This window comes from Telmatherina bonti (assembly GCF_933228915.1).
Source record: "Telmatherina bonti genome assembly, chromosome: 22".
NCBI lineage: Eukaryota > Metazoa > Chordata > Actinopteri > Atheriniformes > Telmatherinidae > Telmatherina > Telmatherina bonti.
In genome coordinates, this window is record NC_136631.1 from 19103228 (window position 1) to 19123683 (window position 20456).

The following is a 20456-nucleotide window of genomic DNA, read 5'->3' on the forward strand; positions in this document are numbered from 1 at the left end:
AAAAACCCTTTTGTTCATCAAAGTCTCTAAACACACTGGACATAAAAGCTTTGTTTCCATTTATGTACATCATGAACAATAAGAAAGAGCTTCATATATATCAACTGTGGGACCAGTTGAGCCTTGTATGACAGTTTCTGTATTCACATAACATCCATCTAAGTCAGCCAAATGCACTGCATTAAAACCAGTGCTTATTTATTTTGAATTTTGGCACAACTTATTTTGTGAAGATAATGCCAACAGGATTACCACCTGATACCAAAAGAAAACTTGCTGGATGCAAACTTGCTGTTTGGTGCTGTTTATTCACCTCTAGTGTCTCTTGGCTTTCATTTTAATTCATAGTCTTAAAGCAGCAAACATTACTCACAAAGGTACTGTGGAATCCCACTCACCTCCTAACAACATTTGCACTTTGTTAAGTAAATTTGGACTATAAAAAATATATACAGCACACACATTTTCCTGCTTGAAAGCAAACAGCATTGGTACTCCTGCAGACTGATGAACATGCAGGAAGGATTTCCATCTGTAGTAGCTGCAATTCAGCGATAAGGTCCAAAAATATGTTTAATCATGGAATTTAAGGATCAGGTCTTATAAGAATAAAAATATGAAAATGATCTCGCTTTACATGCTGGTCCCTTTGACAAAAATAAACAGCAAAATTAAAACTGGTCATGACTGTCGAAGAAGATGGTGGTACAACTTGCATAAAATGTTGACATGGTTTTGATCTTAAATTTAAAATGTACTTGTCATGTTATAATGTTGAGTGCATTAAAATTGTTGATAAGTTATCTTAAGATTTATAAAAGTGATGTGACATCCACATATACTGAACCATCATTTTGTAGTGCGACGTTGATCATGTGTCTTATAAAATAGTCTTCTGTTCTGCCAAACGCCATTCAGGCTGACGATTGTGCAACCTGCCTCTTACAATTATTTGCCCGCTGTTATCTCTGCTTATCCACCAGTGTCTAGAACATGGCAGTTCCCATATCACTGCCTCCCCAATAAGATGCATTGAACTGTAATTGTCAAATGAAATGATCAAAAATGTAACTCTTACATTTCACTAAATGTTGTTACATATTTTCAAAAGATCTTACCTTATTGAACTACTGTTTGTTGGGAAATTTTTGTTGGGAAAATAATAATAATAGTGTAAATATCTAAACTAATTGAAGAGGATAAAATTACAGAGCACAAAAAAATATTTGATTCGCATTCCTCAGCTCTGTGTTGACATTATTCTCTTCATGGCCAATTGAACATTTGTCAACTTTTTAAATTTAGAAAGCATTGGTTTTGGGTGTTTTGGAACTTCTTGTTAGTGTGCAACTACTTTTTATTGTACTCCACCACCACCCACAAAGACTCTACGTGCAGTATAATATATAGTAACTTTCTTTTAACAGAAGAGTGAAATTTAAGACAACTGAGGTAATGGCCGTCATATGCACACTACAGTTACAAAATACAATAGCAATCTGGCAGTCATTACATGAGTAAAGACAGGTATCAGTTGGATTATCAGTGCAAATGCAAACTTGACAAGTATGGGAGAAAAAGCCAACTACACTAAAAAAAATATGCACATGACACTGTTGAACTACCTTCACATTTCAATTCAGTACACTGCATAGGTGACTGTATCACTAGCACAGATGAAATGTTTTTTTTCTATCATAATGCCATACTTAAATATTACATATAGAATTTCACTTATAAGTCAATCTATTTCTTGAGTCACACTTTTTTAAAATGAGTGTCATTTCACCAAAAAACTTTTTTGCAGCCTCTCAAGCCCCTATCCACCCCAGTACCACTTGTCAAGATTATTAAATGCCTTGTACTCTTTGTGCCTTCTCAGATAATCACAAGCCAGGCATGTGTGTTCTGCCCAAAAATAGGCCTTCTTCACTTTAAAGTGCCGCCGCCACTCAAAGTAACTCAGGTACATTTCTTCATTTTTGTCCAGAAGTAGAAGGTACTCTGCCAGTTCCTTGGGTGAAGTGAAGTCATCAACATGGATGAAGGCATCTCCTTGAATAAAGTTCTCATAGTTCTGCCTAGCTGGGCCCAGAACTACTGGCACTGTGCCCACAGAGAGAGGGTTGTACAGTTTTTCAGTAATGTAGTCTTTGTGGATTGAGTTCTCAAAAGCCAAGTAGAACTTACAGCTAGCTATGGTGGGGAAATAGTCTTGGTCAGAGATGTATTCTCCAAAGGCTTGTCCATATGCATGAACCTCAATGTGTTTGTACAACTCATTGTAATATTTAACTCTCACATGATCCTGGTTCCAATTGCTTACAATCCAGCAGATTAGCTTGTTTTTGCTAGGTGGCACAAAGTCCTCCTCTGTCTCTGCTGCTACAATAGACCCATAAGGCACTTCAATGTCAGCATCCTGACGATAATTGAGCGTGAGATTGAACAAGTTCTCGATCCCAGGTAGCTGGGATGAATGAGACGGTGACTCCAAGTTCATCCATATCCACTTCTGAAATGATGGCCGCTGTAGAGGCGGCAGGTTGGATAGGTCACTGGAGATGTCTCGGTGATGGATGACGACCCCATCCGATTTGTTGTAGAGGTTCCTGTCTGCTGTGATGAAGCACCCCTCGATGTTGAAAAGAGAGCTACAGGCACTCAGATCATAGGTCTGTCCAAAGGGCCAAAGCCAGATCAGGACAGTAGTCACATTTTTATCACTCTTGGTGGAGAAAAGATTCTTCACTCTGTCTGTGGAAACTGTCGAATCTATTGGACCGTAAAGCCAGCTGGTGGATGGCTTAAAATACATCAAAAATACAGTCACAAAGCATCCCAGAATGAAAGTACCAAGCAAAAGGGGTCGTAGAATTTTGTGAAAAGTTGCTGATGGCATACTCTGGCCTAAAAACAAAAGAGAATAGAGAAAATCAGAACACAGTCATTACCAACAGGATTCCACATAAAAACTAGTTATACGAAATTCACACAAAATTATAATGTAAAAAAAACCAAAGAAAAGTAATTAAATCCTACTTGGGTTTAACTAATTACATTAGGGAAGGGCATCCCATTGGATAATCACTTCATGGATAATCATTTTTAAGCTTGCAACAAGTTATAGTTGCCAGCAATAGTTTTGGAAGATGCATCCCATAGTCATGGACAAGAAGTTTGTCTGTTTCAGAGTGATCAAATTACTGGCATACATCAAACAAAGAAAACATCTAAACTTCTCTAATTGGTTTATGAAAACTGGGAGAATAATGAGGAAAACATCAGATTCAAGAAAAAAATGTGGTTGAATGAAAATCTTGAATGATTGTGATTGGTGATAATTTAAAAAAATGGTGAAGTCAAATTATTATAAAACAACAGTAGATCTCAGAGCTATGTTTAGGGGTGGAAGTAACAGCATTTCCACATTCACAAAGTGAAGGGAACTTAAGGGATTGGGTATCAACAGTGGTTCATAAAAAACACTTATAAGTGGGGCTAACCAGAAAAGAAATACTTCAACTTGCTTGACGACGTTAAGATTGGACACTAGAAGAAGGTCATGTGGTCTGATAAGTGCAGTGGAAATTTCATATATGTTTCTTCCTAAGGTACTTCATGTTATAAATTAATCTCATATGTTACATTATACGGTAGTATTAAACCTTATACAGTATTGTACTGCTCGTTTTAGAGGGGCCTCTTTCTTGAAACATTCCTGAACATGAAATCAGGTAGACCGATGTACTTTCCTAGCAGGACACTGTGTCTTCAGCTTAACTGTTTTGTCCTCCTCCACAACGCAAAGGACATGTAGCATCCTTCAGCCTATGGTTAACTAGCCATAAAACTATATAGAGATTGTTTAAGAGGAAGGTCATTCTGCTAATCATCTAAGAAAGATGCTAGACAGCCTGCAGTGCCAGCCTTGGAGAAGTTGACGGATCCTATGTTCAAGTAAGCATAGATTTATGACGACCATCGACGTTTCTCTCCCTAAGGTTTATACAAGCTTCTTATCTCCTTTTCAGATCAGAAACCCTCCAGAGTTCTTCTTGATCAGACGTCTGAACAGTTTCTCCAAATTGCAGTGTATAATACTTCTGTTCATTTTATTCTCTGCTCATTAAACTTTATTAATCTTTTCACTTCAATCCATACTCCTTATCTTTTGACTTTTTAAGTTTTTCAACAACTTAAGCCAGATCAGGATAAAAACAGGAGTGGATGAGGTGATCATCTATCATGCCTTGTGGCTACAGTACAAGCCTGTGGAGGCAGTGAGGTGATCTGGAGTTGCTGCAGTTGCTCAGGTCTTTGTTCAGCAACATTATGTGCCAAATGAGGTCAGCTGAATGCCTGAATAACCTGAATGATGAGGTCATGCAGTGACTGTTTTTATTTTTCCTGTTAGCACACACATATTCTAAGATGAGAATGTCAGATTTATTCAGGTTCCAATTGAAAAGCGTGGTTCAGGAAGCACGAGACATCATTTTAACACATGAAAGGGCTGCCACCATGTCCACACTTGAACCCTATTGAGAATCTTCAAGACATCATTACACGATCCTAGCAAAACACTTTGTGTGACTTCTTTTTTGGAAGGGCAGTGTATTATTTTAGAAATTCTTCACTCATGACAAGAAATGATCAATAATGACTATTATGCTGCATTATTGACTTTAAAACTCACATTTCACATTTAAAATGTAGTTGTCTTGAATATTTAGCCTGCTATCTGGAAAGTACTCGGTATTTTGGATCAGCACCAACTCTTACAGCTCTTACAGCTCTTTGGTCAGATTTCTATACAAACCTGCTTTTCACTTTAAGCTCAAAATCCACGCAAGGGCAGTAATTGTTGTAATTGCAGGAAACAAAGGGCTGGATCAGTCTTTTTCGTGATTTAGTGCTCATAGGAAAAAAATTGCAGGTCACAGCTGAAAGATGCTTCTTTGCTCTTGAGCAGAAAAATAAGGGTCCTTATTGATCTAATGAGGTGAATTTGATCTTGAATCAGCAGGTCTTCATAATGATGCCTCCTTTAAGAGAGCAGGGAGAGAGAGAAAGAAAATGAGAGAGAACCGGTTTAGCACAGAGTGGAAAAAGCAAAACAATAGCACAGGTGTATGTGAAGAGTCACGTAGAGGTTTACTCAGCGGGTAACTGCCATGTGTGTCCCTGTTATCTGGCCTATATGTGGTGTTATAATTATACATTTTCATCAACAAAAGCTTGTGTGATTTACTAAATTTTGCCAAAAGGATTAATTTGACCAGGAAGTTTTTTTTTCTTATTTTAGATATTATTTTTACCAGCCTGGTCACTATCACATGTTAGGTTTCTAATTTTAATTAACTAGTTAAATTTTCCATAAAACTCAGCAATCGTGGATCAGTGGATGCAGTTTGTTTTTTCTGGACAGCAACACAACTGCAAAATTGTTTGGAATTGTTTGGTACCCTTCAAGGACGACTAATCTATGAATGAGACTGTGACTTATGAGGAGACTGGAGCCTAAAACCAAGGCTATATTCTGGTTAAAATTCTTCTTTGTCTGCCCCATCAAAAAGCCTTCATCAATCTGGCCAATCAGAAAACATTTCAGCTGATACTTTTTTTTTTTTTTTTTTTAGGATGAGGTATTGGATCAGGTTTTAAAATTTATTTTAATGTAACATTTAAATTTACCCAGATAAAAGTACCCAATGGAGCAGAAGAATTTGCCTGTATGTGAAACTGTAAGCATGTCTCTTTTTTTTTCTTTCATGCTGTCAATTTCTAAACACTGTAGCAGAGTTTTTGCTCTGTGTTTCCTTGAAGCCTCCAGCAGTATCTTTCTGCTTATCTGTCTTCTCACATGCTCAACTGTTTCCATCTGCCTCTACACACCTTCACTTGACAGCTACCACACCTTCTTCTGGCTTTCCCATTGTTTAAAATTCAAGTAGAACCGGTTCCTTCTTACAACTTTAAGACTATGTGGCTCTTTCGGGAATGCAGCTAATTTCAACTCTTTGTCCTGGAAAAACCGACTGAACCAGTGAGCTCCACCACCTGCTTCACCATCCCTGCCTGCTTTTCATTACAAGTGTTTCAATTGTAGTCTGTGTCTGCTATTTGGACCCGTTATTTTGACAGAAACATCAATTCCAAAACTCTAAGGAGGACTCAATAGCAGGACTAGCAATTACAGCCAATTTTTTGCAACAAGTTTTTAAAGAGCCCTGGACTGGCGAGCTGTCCAGGGTGTACCCTAACTTTCGCCCAAAGACTGCTGGGATAGGCTTCAGCTTCCCGCGAGCCTTCGTTGGACTAAGCGGTTAGGATAATGAATGAATTAATGAATGAAAGTTTTTTAAGAGGAGAGTTGATTAACAAGTTGAGTTTTACGATACATTCACACCAGAATATTCCAGGGGACTTGTTTTGATTGGGTGGAGAAACATTTTTTGAACCTTTATTTGGTTTGGTTTGCTTTCACACCTCACGTCACTCAAGCACACCAAACCGCCTTGACCATGTTACACAATTACATCAGCTGCTCTGTAGACTGACCAAAAAGAAGATAATCCAGCTCATTGATGAGCCAGGACCACAAATGACTAATTCTACACAAGTAAACAATAAAGCAGAACCACATTTATGCAGTCTGTTGTTTTAAACCTACACTATAATGTGTCCAGTATGAGCAGCAGGAGAGGCAGCGAGTTATCAACATAAGATGGTCAATAATCATTCTAATGCCTACTGGCTGCATTAATTTTGTATATACTCACACATAGTGCGGCTGCACGTCATGCATCTTAACTGTGTAATGCACGGCTCCTCGTTTAATCCTTACTTATCCAACATGTCACATCTTATATTACTCATTGTCTATGGTCAGCTGTATGGTCCGTTTCCTTTCATAATGTCAGCACACCATGAGGACTGAGACGCCCAGTGTTCAAAGCCCACCAGAGTTCACTTCTTTGTTCCATACAAGAGTCCCGCATTGTATTCACACTGCTCCAAACAAACCGAACTAGCAGACCAAACAGAGGCAGTGTGAATACAAGCTTTAAATTGAAATGAGAACTGACAAAAGGATCTACATGCTTTTGGGATTAATAAACTATTTTTTTGTTTGTTTTTTTAATAATGAAGTGATGACCTTCCTCAGAAGTTGTGAAGTCATTATGGGTGCAAAGTTAATCTAATGGTCTAGATTAGACAAATATAATTAAATTAAAAAAATGATAATATTAGGGTCCCCTTTAATCTTCTAAAACAAACAGGTGAATCAGTACAAAAATTAAACAAAAATACCAAAGAGGCCATTCAGGCAAGCTGAAGTGCCAAAGTCAGAAATAAACATGGATAGAAAATGACATTTTCCATGAGTCACTGAAGCTATTCTGCATCTATATCACTAAGTCAAATGCTGATTTCCTTCATACCATATAGGAAACATAACAGTCCTTCATATCTTTCACTCCTACCATCATCTCTGGCTTTAGTATACAGACCTACAACCAAAGAACGAGAGCCAGATTAGTGCAACCCCTTTTAAAAGCTTACGGTATCAATACATTTTCATGTAGACAAATCCTCTTAAACAGCTGAAACATGCTCTGTGTCAGCAGCAGTCATAAGCTCTTTGGTTTGCTTGTAGCTTAGTCACATGCTCATCATGGAAGAATCAGTTTTACAAAACAGCCTTTGTTCAGACAGATTTGATTATAGTACAGAGATAAACTAGGGCCTATAACTTTTGGTTGTGTCATCAGGCTGTGGTGTCTCTATGGTGATAGTGCTCAGGTGAGTTTACAACCCCATATTTTTTATAAAAGTGGGGCATTCTGTGAAATGTAAAGTAAAAGTAGTGCAATGATTTACACAAACCAACATTTTATTAACAACAGAACACAAAATCATTCATGTTGAAAGTAAGGCGCTTCAGTGGTTTATGAAATTTGTCAGCTCGTCTCAAGCAACACGTCTCAAAAAGGTTTTGGACAACCAAAGGTTGTGAGAGCAAGAACTACTAAAAGGAAATGTAACAACATGCCCCTCTAGCTGTTTTACCGAGATAAAATGTCAAAAAGTAAATAACATGACATGCTATAAAACATACCTTAGATAGACAGAGTCTATGTGAGCTAAATTGAAAAGAAGTTGGATTTTTTTTTTTAAAACAGAAATAGAATAAAATAAAATTTACAAAGTGTAGTGCAATTTCATCAGGATGCTGCTTCCATAATGGCGCATGGATCCATTAATTGTGGAACTAACCATTTGGTTAAGCAGCATCTGGAAAAGCAGCATCAATGCTATCAATGCTAAAAGATCAGTATTTAGATCAATATTCACAAGGCAATTTTCCTTACATGATAAATATCACGGTGGAAAACCCACTTGACTTACATATTTCAGCTATATAATGATGAACCACCCACTGTCTCCATGACAACAGTGGACTTCATAGCAGAAGAGTTGGTGGACTGTCCTGCCTGTAGTCCAAATCCTTCACCAGCTAAAAACGTTTGCCACATTATGAAATGCCAAGTGTGACATATACTATCCACCTCAGGTACTTTTATTTAGTTACTTCACAAGGCAACAATCCTCTCCCAAAGGTCCAACAGCTAGTCTCCTCAGACTCCAGACATTAACAGGCTGTTGTTAAAAGTGGGGACTGACAGAGATTAACATAGTCCTACAAACATTTTTGAGATGTTAATGCCATCAAAATCCTGATCAGCATGAAATAATGAAATGTTTCATTTTTAAAAATAAAACTCTTTAATGTTATTATATATAAAATATTTGTTTATTAGATTTGCAAAATCACTCTGGAGTTTTCACAATTACAAATTTGCAAAGAGCTTCTGAGCTTCTTTTGCCACCTAAACAGCAGCTTGTAACTTGACTCTAAAACCACAAACACAATGGAGATATCGCAAAGTTCTAGGAAGCAACCCAATGCTTAATGTATGTAAAGCATGACCAGTTTGTAATACTACTCTTCCTTACCAGAGGCCATTACCACACCCTTCTTAAAATACAATTTGTCATTATAAGTTTGAAATTCATGTAACTGGAAAAACAATATGATAATAAGATCCCGTTTAAATGAAAGCGCATGCCTACAGGATTGCAAGTTCATGCTTTGTGAAGAGAGCTCACTCAGCCTGTCACTAAATGTTTCTCAGTTCTTAATATGTCAGTAAATTATTCAGTAAATACATTCCTTCTTGACCATTACTGACTCCACCCAGTACATTTTTGCCATTTGAAACCATTCATGCTTTTCCCCTAACAAAAGACTCCCACACACCCTTTCATCAATCTTTTACAAGCTGTTTTTGTGAGCTATCACAGGCAGGACTGACTAACTTCAGATTGGACCAGAATGTCCTACTTGATCTAAATAATGTGAATCTGAATGAGATTTGATTGAAACAAAAATTTAAAAAAAGACAAAAACAATACAGATGTGGTTAAGGCCACGAGTTTTCACACCATATATTTAGTGACTGTGACGCTCATGCAGAGAACAAACTGGTAATTCAAGAAACTCTAAAGTGACGTCTGTGCACTTTTGAGCCTGCGGTTACAAAGGAAAACACATGATCATGTTCTCTATTCTTCAAAAACGTGTTTAATAACAAAGAAAACCAGCTTGTTCACTGTCTTAGTGAATACTGTTGTTTAACACATAGACGCTGCAAACCACATCTTACATAAATAACAGTCTAATTCTTGACAACACATAACTATGATTATATGCTAATTTATACTTGCATAGAAAAAAAATCTGGTGGAACACATTTTTCTATCTATTTGCTCCCAAAGTCCACTTCATTTGTCATATCGCAAATTTATAAATGGACTGGTTCATAAACATACTCGGTGGGCCTACAGAATAAGGGTCTTAGTCTACTTCATTGTTTGTTAATCTGTTGTTGTAACTGTTGAAGCAAGATCTTCATTGGAAACTATTAAAAATATCATTTTCCTACTCGTAGAGTCGGGTAACAACCCCAAAACAAGTGGAGGTCTGCATAGAGCTCTGAGCCGGCTGAGGATAACAAGGATGTTGAAGAATACAAGGAAGTGTGCAGGGAAGGAGTGTGCAAATTGTCTTACTCTTACAGGCGGATGTGCTGAAGCCTCTGTGATGATTCTGCAGCTGTTGGACAGATTGATTTGTTGGAGTCTGCGTTGAGGACAGCGCTCTGACTTTCTGTCACTTTTTATGACCATCCTCACTGCCATCCACACCCGGGAGGAGAGAAGGGGAGAGGGTGGAAGAGGAGTGGAACGAGCTGATGGGAACCTCCCTCGGATGAAAGTTTCTTCGGCCCCTTGTAGCACAAGCAACAACACGCAAAAAATAAATTAAAAAAAAGAAGAAAAAGAGGGATAAAATTAGATAATTGTACTAAAATGCAGTTTAACTGTATTGATCATATTTTCATTATATTAATTACGCTGACTTTCAAAACCATTTTCACTTTTTGTTCATTTAATACATTTGGGAGAGGCAGTGGCTCAGGTGGTTGTGCTGCTTGTTGTGTGGCTCGGACCAGCTCAGACCGGTTCTGAGCCCGGATAAATGCACAGGGGTGCGTGAGGAAGGGCATCTTACATACAACATGTGCCGATTCACCTTAGCGATGATTTGCTGTGGCAACCCCGTCAATAGGTGACAAACCAAAAGGACAACAACAGTTCATTGAATATATTTATAAGAAATGCATTATTTGCAGCCTAAACTCAATTTCAGTGCAGCTCAGAACCTCTAGTGCCCAGTTGCAAACTCTTACAAATATTTTTGTAGTTGAGACTTGATTAGTGAGTTGAATTCATTCAGCACAGTTTAATCCCAAACAGCTCGAGGTAAACATATGCATGTTTAACTGTTTAAAGTGTTTACGGATCCTAAGTGATCCCAAGATCCAATGCAAAAGATTTAAGTTATAAGATTTAGAAAACAGCTACAAAAGCGGGGTCTCCCCTTGTTCAGAGCCAATGTCAAGCAACAATCAACAAACTTGGGTCAGAGGATTTCCGAGTCTTAAGGTCATCACAGGGCTGCAGTTAGTTAGTCTGAATCAATTTCATACAGTTGTGATCAAGAAGCATAAATTTATTTTTAACTTGATTCTGAAGCTGATTAAGAAATCACAACTGGAGTTATATGAAACCATTTGGATTTTTTTCTCAACAGTCAGTTTCAGTCTGGAGCATTTCTACACAGCTCAGAGAACCACTGAGTAAAAACTGAAATCATTTCATTAATACAGGAATACATAAAAAGATTGAGCATCTTTTCCATTGTTGCTGAAGAAAGTAACCATTTTACCTGATAAAAACAGGATCACACTAAAGTGTTTACATGCTGTTAACTCCAGAAAGCAGTTTCAGACTAACTGGCTCAGATTATATGTGTGGCTTGAATAAAACAATGGAGAAATGAACTGCTTTATTTGTATAACGAATGGCACTGTGCCTTTATGAGCCGATGCAACAAAACATCAACTATGCACCGCCACTCTGATGCCGTTTCTCACATAGCAGCTGTTAAAAGAAAATGTTGGGCAGATTCAGAAAAAAAAAAGAAATGTGATGATTAAAGCTGTTGAGGAGGCACAGTTGCACAGTATAGAGGAGACAAAGGGTCTTGGAATATCCTGCTTTCAATAAGCTCAACATAGAAACACCCAGCCATGGCAGTTACATTAATGAAAAGAAGTCTTCAGAAATGCACCAAGCCATTGCAATGAACTTGTGGAAGATATAAACAAAGCTGTGCAAAAAAAGTCCCATGTTTTTATCAATACTGGTCGAATTGACTGACATTAACACATAACATCTAACATTATTACCTATGTCAGGTAGATAGAAGATAAAAACCTAAAAACGTTTTAGGAACTCTGAATTATAGATGGGAGGGCAGATACTATTGCTGAAGATGTGAAGCAATTGTTGACTGAGAAGAACATGGAAAAATAACATGCAGCACTCTGTACTGATGGTGCTGCTGTTATGACAGGATGCCACCAAGGAGTTAATAAAAACTCAGAGAGAAATATAACGAGAGGTGTAGGAAGTGGAAGTAGAAAGTAGAAGTCTCTTTCCAACCAGTCACTAAACCAGATGAATTTAATTCTCCACTGCAGGTAGATGAGGCTGTTAGTGAAAACACCTGTTCTAAATGCATCGGTAGATCCAGAAACATGGCAGGACTTCTACTTTATTTTTTCTTCTACTTTATACACCTCTGAATACGACTCAGATTTGTTTGGTGCGCGCTGTACAGCTCGTCACGTTGCACTTGCTGCTAGCAGGTGAAAAGGTTTCAGCAGGGTTTAGGATCAATTTCTTCAGTAACTGTTGTCAGAAGCAACAAACTGCAGGGACTGCAGAAACTGCTGCATGAAGCCTGACTGAAGATCACCCACATACAGTGTAGTGGTTGTCAATTCAAAATCCTGTGTCGGTGGTGTATGATCACTGAAATCCCTTGAGAGATGTCTTGGAGCACATGGCTTCCTCAAGATGCTGACAAAACCAAAAGTCCACTGATAGCTGTCAGAAAGTTCAGCTTTGTGGCTCTCTGTCTCACGATGAAGGATATACTGGCACACGTCTATCTCTCAAAACCTTTGCAAAGGGAAAATCTGTACTTTTCCACAGTACAGCCAATAGCTGAAAGTACCAATGAGGCCCTAAGAGAACATATAGTCCACTCTGGCCACGCAGAAGAGGAATTCTTCAACTCTTCAAGTTATTGCATTTTAAGGAAACAAAGTTTTTGACTGCTACACTCAAAATACAGTCTTTGATGACATGAAGAGCAGGTACGGTGGATCCTTGATAAGTGAAACTGACCGAAAATTCCCTTCTGACACACCAAAGTTTCTGTCATGGTTGAAACTTTTGGAGCCAAAATTGTGAACTATGTGATTGTGGCAGAGGATACACAGTCAGAGTTTGTGATACTGAAGCCAATTATAGTTTCCACTGACTTGTATGCCTTGTTGTCCTTTCAACAGTTTTCAGAAGCTGTCCTGAGAGAACATAATGGTCCATTCACTGAAAAGGAGAAGCTGATTAAAACCACTTTGGTCATACCAGCTGCAAGTGTGCCATCTGAGCATGGATTTAGCCCACAATAAAGGATAAAAACAAGATTCAGAAATTCACCAACCACCACAAACCTTACTAAGCTGATGCTCATCGCAGAGTTTGGCTTTTCTCAAGAGTAGTTTAACTTCAATAAAGCTCTAATCAAGTGGAAAGAGATGATGCAGAAAAAACCTGAAACCGAGCGGAATAACAGAGTATGAGAAGCAGCCATCAGAAAGGCTTGTTCCACTGATGTAGCTTAAAGAATTAATAAATTTGAAAAATGTACATAGCTGATCTTGATTCCAAGTCTGCAAAGACTGCTTATGTCAGCAGTTTTATTTCTTCTTTTTTTATTATCATTCAAGGTGTTATTCTGGAAAGAAATGAGAAAGAGACAGAACTGTAAAAGAAGACAGGATGGAGACAAGAGAGAAAATATCACCAACAAGTGGATTGATGCAGTTTAAAGAAATTTAAAAAAGAGAAAAAACTAACAGCAATGTAAATAGTTTAGATAATGTCAGATGCCAGAATAGGAAAGACAGAGGTTGCTTGAACACTTATTTTCATTCACTTCAAACAAATTGTTTCTATGGCGAGAAGCAAGAAGCCAAAACAGGGAAGGAGTAAAGCATGGAGACAAGAGCACTGATGCAGCTGTGACACCACTAGAGGGTCATCTGAGCCAGCAACAAATGTAGTATTCTGAGGTAAGAACAGGATAGTATGTTCATCTCAAAAGCGGTAGAATTTCTTTCCAGATGGATTTCAATGCTGACAAATATTTTCTTCCCTTAGTTTCTGTGCTAAGTGGAAAGAGATGAAGCAGAATGGATAAAACAGGAAAGGAGAGCACAGATTGAAAAGCCAAAAAGAAACACCTACATGACAACTATTAAAAGAGACAAAGACGACAAATTAGATCGATCTATTAGTTTGAGGTATGTGTAGGGGAACAAATTACCTGTTTCAAGCTCACAAGTAACCCCCTCCCCAAACTGTGTCAATCCATCCTATGTGACCATACAGATGCACCCTCCCTTTTTCATTATAAAAAGTGAATTTCAGGTCTGTAGCTATTGCATGTTGTGTAGTGAGATTGGGCTGTTAAATAACACGATGAGTTCCTCAGAGATTCATCAGCAGCCCTATTTCTTGTATTATTTGCATCTTCCCTTTTGTTAAGATCAATCAGGATTATATGTCCAACCATAACTACACAGATGGTGCACAGCTTCCAGTGAAGCACAGGATTTCTGGAAAGAAAAGCTCCATAAAAAAGTCTTTATACATTCATAAAAAAAATATAATCTCGGTATATGTTTTGTACAGCTGCAAATAGTTCAGTATCTTCATGCTAATACTGTTAAGCAACATTAACCAGGTGGAGTTCTTTACACCAATTCTTAAATCCTTGCACTTGCTTTCCATGTGCAAAAAGATTAACATCATAATCTGGGTATGTGTAAATCTTTAAACTCTCTTAGGTATAAAATTGTGTCTAGCTGTCAGAGATGATAGAGAAACTCTGTTCCGCAGTGGACTCTGTCGTATGTTAGCATGGACAAGTTTAACATTTGCAATCATTAGGCTAAGGTTTCATTTGACTGTTAATCCTACTGACAGGATTTTCTGCTTGTACAAAGGCCCTGATGACATCTGTAACTTAATCTCATGGCATTACAACAAAATATGTATCTTGTTCTATAGAAAGATGCACATCCATTTTCTAATGAAGGCAAAGTAAAAGTAAGTAAAAGTTCCTTCCACATTTCTCTACAGATATACTGTAAACTTCTCATCTTACTGATGATATTTGCACTACAAATGTGTAAAGACAAAAAAAAAAAAAAAAAAAAAAAAAAAAAAAAGAAAACCTGTGAATTGCATTAAATCTTCACTTTGATTTCATTGCACCAATCCTGAGCATGCAAGTGACAACAGTGGAGAAAATGGTTGAACCTTTATTCAGTTACAATTTTCAGCACTGAATCGACATTAACAATAACACCATGCAGATAACCACAATGGTTGCTACACATCCTCCTAACTATCAGCAAACGTTACTTGTCTACTATTATACCAACCAATCTGATGTTTAAGTTGTGTTCAATATATTTGTTTAACAGATGTTTATTAAATGTTTGCCACTTCTAAGATAAAGCAATAAAACAAGCTTTAATGCAATGCAGTTTGGTTTTAAGCACACTACACTGAAACCTTTGAAAATCAAATATGCAAACCTAAAGCTCATTTACTGTATCCAGGAAGGGTTATTGTAAACGGCCATAAATATGAGTTTACAATAGCACTGAATGGTAGATAAAGATGGATATAATTTATCTTAATATACATAGCAGATAAATATGTTCTTTAAAAAATGTGTTGAAAAGACCAGAATTTGAACAATTAGCTGATGTTGCGTACCAATTCTGTGTATGAAATGAGTAAGACGTGCTGTTTTCCTCAGATTATGATCTGTATCTCTGGTTTGCAGGGCAAGGCCTGGCTGGTCATTTCCTGGATAAATGGAATATGTCACCTAACGCCCATCCCCCTCCTATCATGTTGAAGTTTTTCTCCTAAAATATAATATGAATATACTGACAATCAGCAAACTGTAGAAAAAGGTACTTTAAGTTTAACTGAGTGGGCACATGTTTTGTTTTTTTCAGCTTGTTTGCATTAAAATGCAAACCTTACTTTACCCATACCCCTGAAAGCACCACACTAACTCTCCAAACTGTTCATGTCTTCATCTTCCACAAAAAACATAAATGAATCCTAAACGTGTTAACAAATTTATTTTAAACTATCACGACCATCTTTTATTCTTTTGCTTTTGGGTCTGTTCTGAAGTACTCAGGAGTAGGGTAAGGAATCTTTAGACACATCATGATTTGATTACAATTCTTGCAATTATAAAGTGGTTATTGATGGATTTTGATGTTTTTTTGTAGGATTTCTTGACTATGACAGCTTTCGAAGTTAAACTTTCGAAGTGAAAACTTGTAACCTGGTGTCTCATATGTAGGATTAGCAAGACAGAACTCTCATTCAGCTATTGGTGAAAGCAGGACAGCTTCTGTTTCCAATCCACCACTTCAGACCAAAACATGGAGCTGCATGGGTCTGGATTGACCATATCAGGGTTAGGGTCAGAACTTCAACCATGTTCATCCACATCTCACCATGAAACATTTCTACCGGGACGCATATGTTTTGGTTGTGTTTACCCACAATGCCCTGTGTTGAACAACACCTTTTGTGTTGTTGTTCTCTTTCTGCATTTGGTTCACTCAGATTTCACTATACGCCATGATGTCTGTTATGAGCATGTCAGACAAAATTTTTGACTTCTGCACTCTTTAACATCGCGTTATGAGCAGATAAAGAACTTTTTTTTTTCTTTGCAATTTTACATCAATTCAGAATTATCCACATCCATATCATAATACATCCAAAAACCTACCTTTCTCCACCACTACTGAGGAGGAAATGTAAATTGTGAAAAGTAAGATAAACTTGTTTGGTTTTCAGTAAAGACAGCCCTTTGCTTCACAAGCCCCAGACTAAAATAGACGTGTGAGCATTCATTATTCTGTTAGTGTAAGGTGTGGGTCAATAATTGATATACACATGAAAACAAACAAGTCTTAGGTGCCTGGTTGAGAAATAAGTAAAACATACACATAAAATCAGCAATAGTCTTTAGTGTGAAGAAGAATGAACCTGTGTCAAAATAACAAAAATTTAAGATAAATAAATATTGATGAACTGTACTCATATAGCATCATGTTGACCCACTGCAAAAACTCAGCCTTAAAAAACAAGAAAAAAATATACAAAAATTAGGTAAATGTAGCTTAAAATAAGATAAATTATCTACCAACAGAACAAGAAAATTTGGCTTGTCAAGACTTCCCAAAACAAGTAAAAATACTCTTAAAATAAGAGGAATTCTCTGGCATAAAACTAAGAATTATCTTACCTTTCAAAAAACATTAGCATATGTGTACTCAATTTAAGATTTTTATTCTTACTTAGATTTCAGTTTTTGCAGCGCACAGTAGTGCTTTAAACTATACAAACATTCACCAATTCACACACCCCCAGATAGATACCGCAAGGATCAGTGTGTTGGCCTTCTGACACCTTGTAGTCTAGGGAAATCAGGAATGTCATGGTTCATCTTCTTCCAGGCCTTTACTGATTGCTTCCTGAATCAAGTTCATTTGTTCCTCCTGGGCTTCCCTGACTGCTCCTTCTTTTCAGCTGTGCTTTCCTCTATTTAAACCTTCTCCAGTTTCTGTTTCCCTGCCAGATGGTCAACAGCATTGTGCCTACTTGATATCCAGTGGGTATCTATGTTCTAGTCTTCCTTACCAACCGAGTCATGTCCCCAGATTATCCTTGCCTCGCCCACAACGGATTTTTCTTGCCCTGTGATTATCTGGGCACTGACTCCTGCTCTGACCAGCGACCACCGATTCTTGACTAACCCCCTTGCATAAGTATCCTGATCTCTGCCTCTCTGTGTATGACCATTGTCTGTTCCCTTGATTGCACTGTGGGATGTTGGACTTGTGTTTTTTTTTTTTTTTTGTTTGTTTTTTACTATTTATAGATCCCAAAGTCAAGCTGTCTTGGCATATGCATCTGCCCCATGTGACCACACTCTCCCAGGGTCTCTTTATTATTCTATATTTTTCCTCATCCCTTTCAATAAATCTCATTTTTAAAACATTTACACTTGTGTGAGGATAAATTTCCAGTTCGGCAGGGTTAGTCTTTACATGGAATCGATCCACTGACATTGTGATTGGAAGATGACTGCTGCCCCATGAGCTACAGCAGACAAATTAAGATGGCCTAGATTAGCTAATATTTCTGCTTTTGATTTTTCTCACTTTATTTATGTCATGATATCTGTTGTCATTGGCCCTCTTCCAACTCAAGTCAACTTTTAACCAATCAGCATGGCCTAAACTTGGCATCATCTCTGAGCTGTGTCTTTTAGAAGTTTAGAGAATTGCGAACAAGTCAAGCCTCAGGCGTTGAAATCAAACCTGAGACGGTGTAGAGAACTTGGGAATATCTTCATAAAGCAGTACCTAAATGAGAGGAATAGATGCAAGCAATGTCATCACTCCCAGCTCAAGCATATGATGAATTTTGAGGCTATTAACATCCTTCCCTAGGTTGATTCATCACCAACAGGACCTTTTAGGACACCCTCAACATCTTCTAAACAACCAACTGCTGAAAACAGCCAACAACCCTACAGATTCCAGGGGAGAAACATGTGACCGATTAAACTCCTATATTATGTATGGACCATAACAGTTTCAACTACTGAAACTATGACTGCTCGCTGGGAGAAATACTCTTGGATGAAACATTAAACATCTTCAAGAATCAAAAAGTTGATCATTCTGGTGACCTCCACAAAACAATTGTGTGTGGCTATTCATTTAAAAAAATATATATGAAATTAATAAAATATATATGAAATTACTAAGTGTATCCTTAATGCAATATTATTACATCCCCAGATTTAATTAAAAAAAAGTTGCCCCCTTTTTTTCTTACTTTTTTGTTTTTAAAGAACACGAAGTAGGCCAATTCATAATACATAATGTCACAAAAGTACAAAGAGACTCGTCCAGCTCTTGCACCCATTTACAATTTAAATAACACTGGTTTTGGGTAAATGCATTTTGATTTATTTGGGACATGCAAGTCGCATGGACGAGTCGTCTGCAGCGGGGCTACATCTGAAATGACTGCAGGAAAATAAATAAATAAAACAAATAAAAAACGCAGCCACCGATTTTGCAAGCATCAGTCAAAGAGATGCTGCAAATCCCAGACGTAGTTTTAGTTACAGGTAGACTAAAGTGCAGAGAGAATGAGCTCATGCCCTGAAAAATATAGGCTATAGGTTTCATTTATAGTATCAGAAAAGCTCAAAGCACCGATTGTGCAGACTCCATCCCAGGTGAGAATTAATTTCCCACCACTGAGCAATGAAGGTCATTTTAAAACGTGATGCTATAGTGGAGACGCTCTTTAAAATGGTTCTTACAACACGACACTGTTAGTTGATGAAAAGAAAACACGACTGCCTTTATGTTTCCAAGACACTCCAAACACCAGCAATGGGCTAGAGATGAAATAACAACGCGAGGAATGGTGGAGCAATATTTTAAATAATGAATCAATCACATGCATCAGCAATGGGGAAATCTATGCCACTTATAATATGTGGTGCATCAGGCATTTTTATTAAACACGCATAAGAAATGCACTCATTTTCAGCTGAGATTGTTGCTAATTAGCCGTTTTGCAAATAAAACATGGAGTAAAGAACAAAATCATAATAATTAGCTTAAAAAATAAATAAATTTTTAAAAAAAACAAAAAAAAAAAAACAGCCATGCATTTTACTCACCATCTCGGCAGGCGTGAGTAAAAACGAAGCTTTCTTCTCATTCCTCCCAGATGTCCGTGTCCTTTTCAAAGACACCTTGCAACATATAGGCTAGAAGATGTGGACACGCTTTGAATGGGGAAAGATGAGCTTGTCCGCTGTACGTGCGGCAGCGAGCCGACATCCGCCGACTTGATGTCGAGAAGAAGAAAAAAGAAAAAGAATTAAAGGAGGGGAGGAAAAAAAAAGGATGATACCAAGGCTACTCCGGCAACGAGCGCCGCATCTTCCCTTCTGTCGCACACCGACGCAGCGAACAATGGCAGCGAATTCAAATAAAGTGATCCTCCTCGCGCAAATTGGGCGGCTATCCAGTTAGCCTGAACATCAAATTCGCGGCTGGGTGTGAAAGGACGCCATGTATGCTCAGGGATGTTATGTGATGTGGAATAATTCCTTACTGGCTGCCCATGCGCTACCTTGCTCTGTTTACTGTTAATGCAGCTGCAGGCTGTAGCGAGCGAGATGCTGAGATGCAGCGCGAGAGCACATCATTGAGATGCGTTTAAGGTCCACATTGGAGGAAACAGGTGAATCATTCCTGCTGCAGGATGCAAAGGGTCAAACTCCACTTGGACTGTTGAAAATAACAGGAGGTATATGGACGGCAAAGGGATGCAAACGTTACCCCCCTCCGCCCCCCCCCACCACCACCACCACACACACACACACACCCCACAACCATCCCCAGTAATAGTGATGCACATGTCGCCTACCTGCACCAAACAGTGAATTTTTGCGCATTTTAATTAAGTCAAATTCACACACACACACACACACACACACACACACACACACACACACATATATATATATATATATATATATATATATA

The 20456-nt window shown here is 37.9% G+C and overlaps 1 protein-coding gene across 1 annotated transcript; it reads right to left on the reverse strand.

The window, feature by feature from the left end:
• Window positions 1-1819: 1819 nt before the first annotated feature.
• LOC306772368 (4-galactosyl-N-acetylglucosaminide 3-alpha-L-fucosyltransferase 9-like) lies at window positions 1820-2905 on the reverse strand (the record flags this gene model as incomplete). Its single annotated transcript, XM_079261812.1, has 1 exon — window positions 1820-2905. The coding sequence occupies exon 1, from the start codon at window positions 2900-2902 to the stop codon at window positions 1820-1822; it is 1083 nt and encodes a 360-aa protein (XP_079117938.1). The 5' UTR covers window positions 2903-2905.
• Between the last annotated feature and the right edge of the window lie 17551 nt (window positions 2906-20456).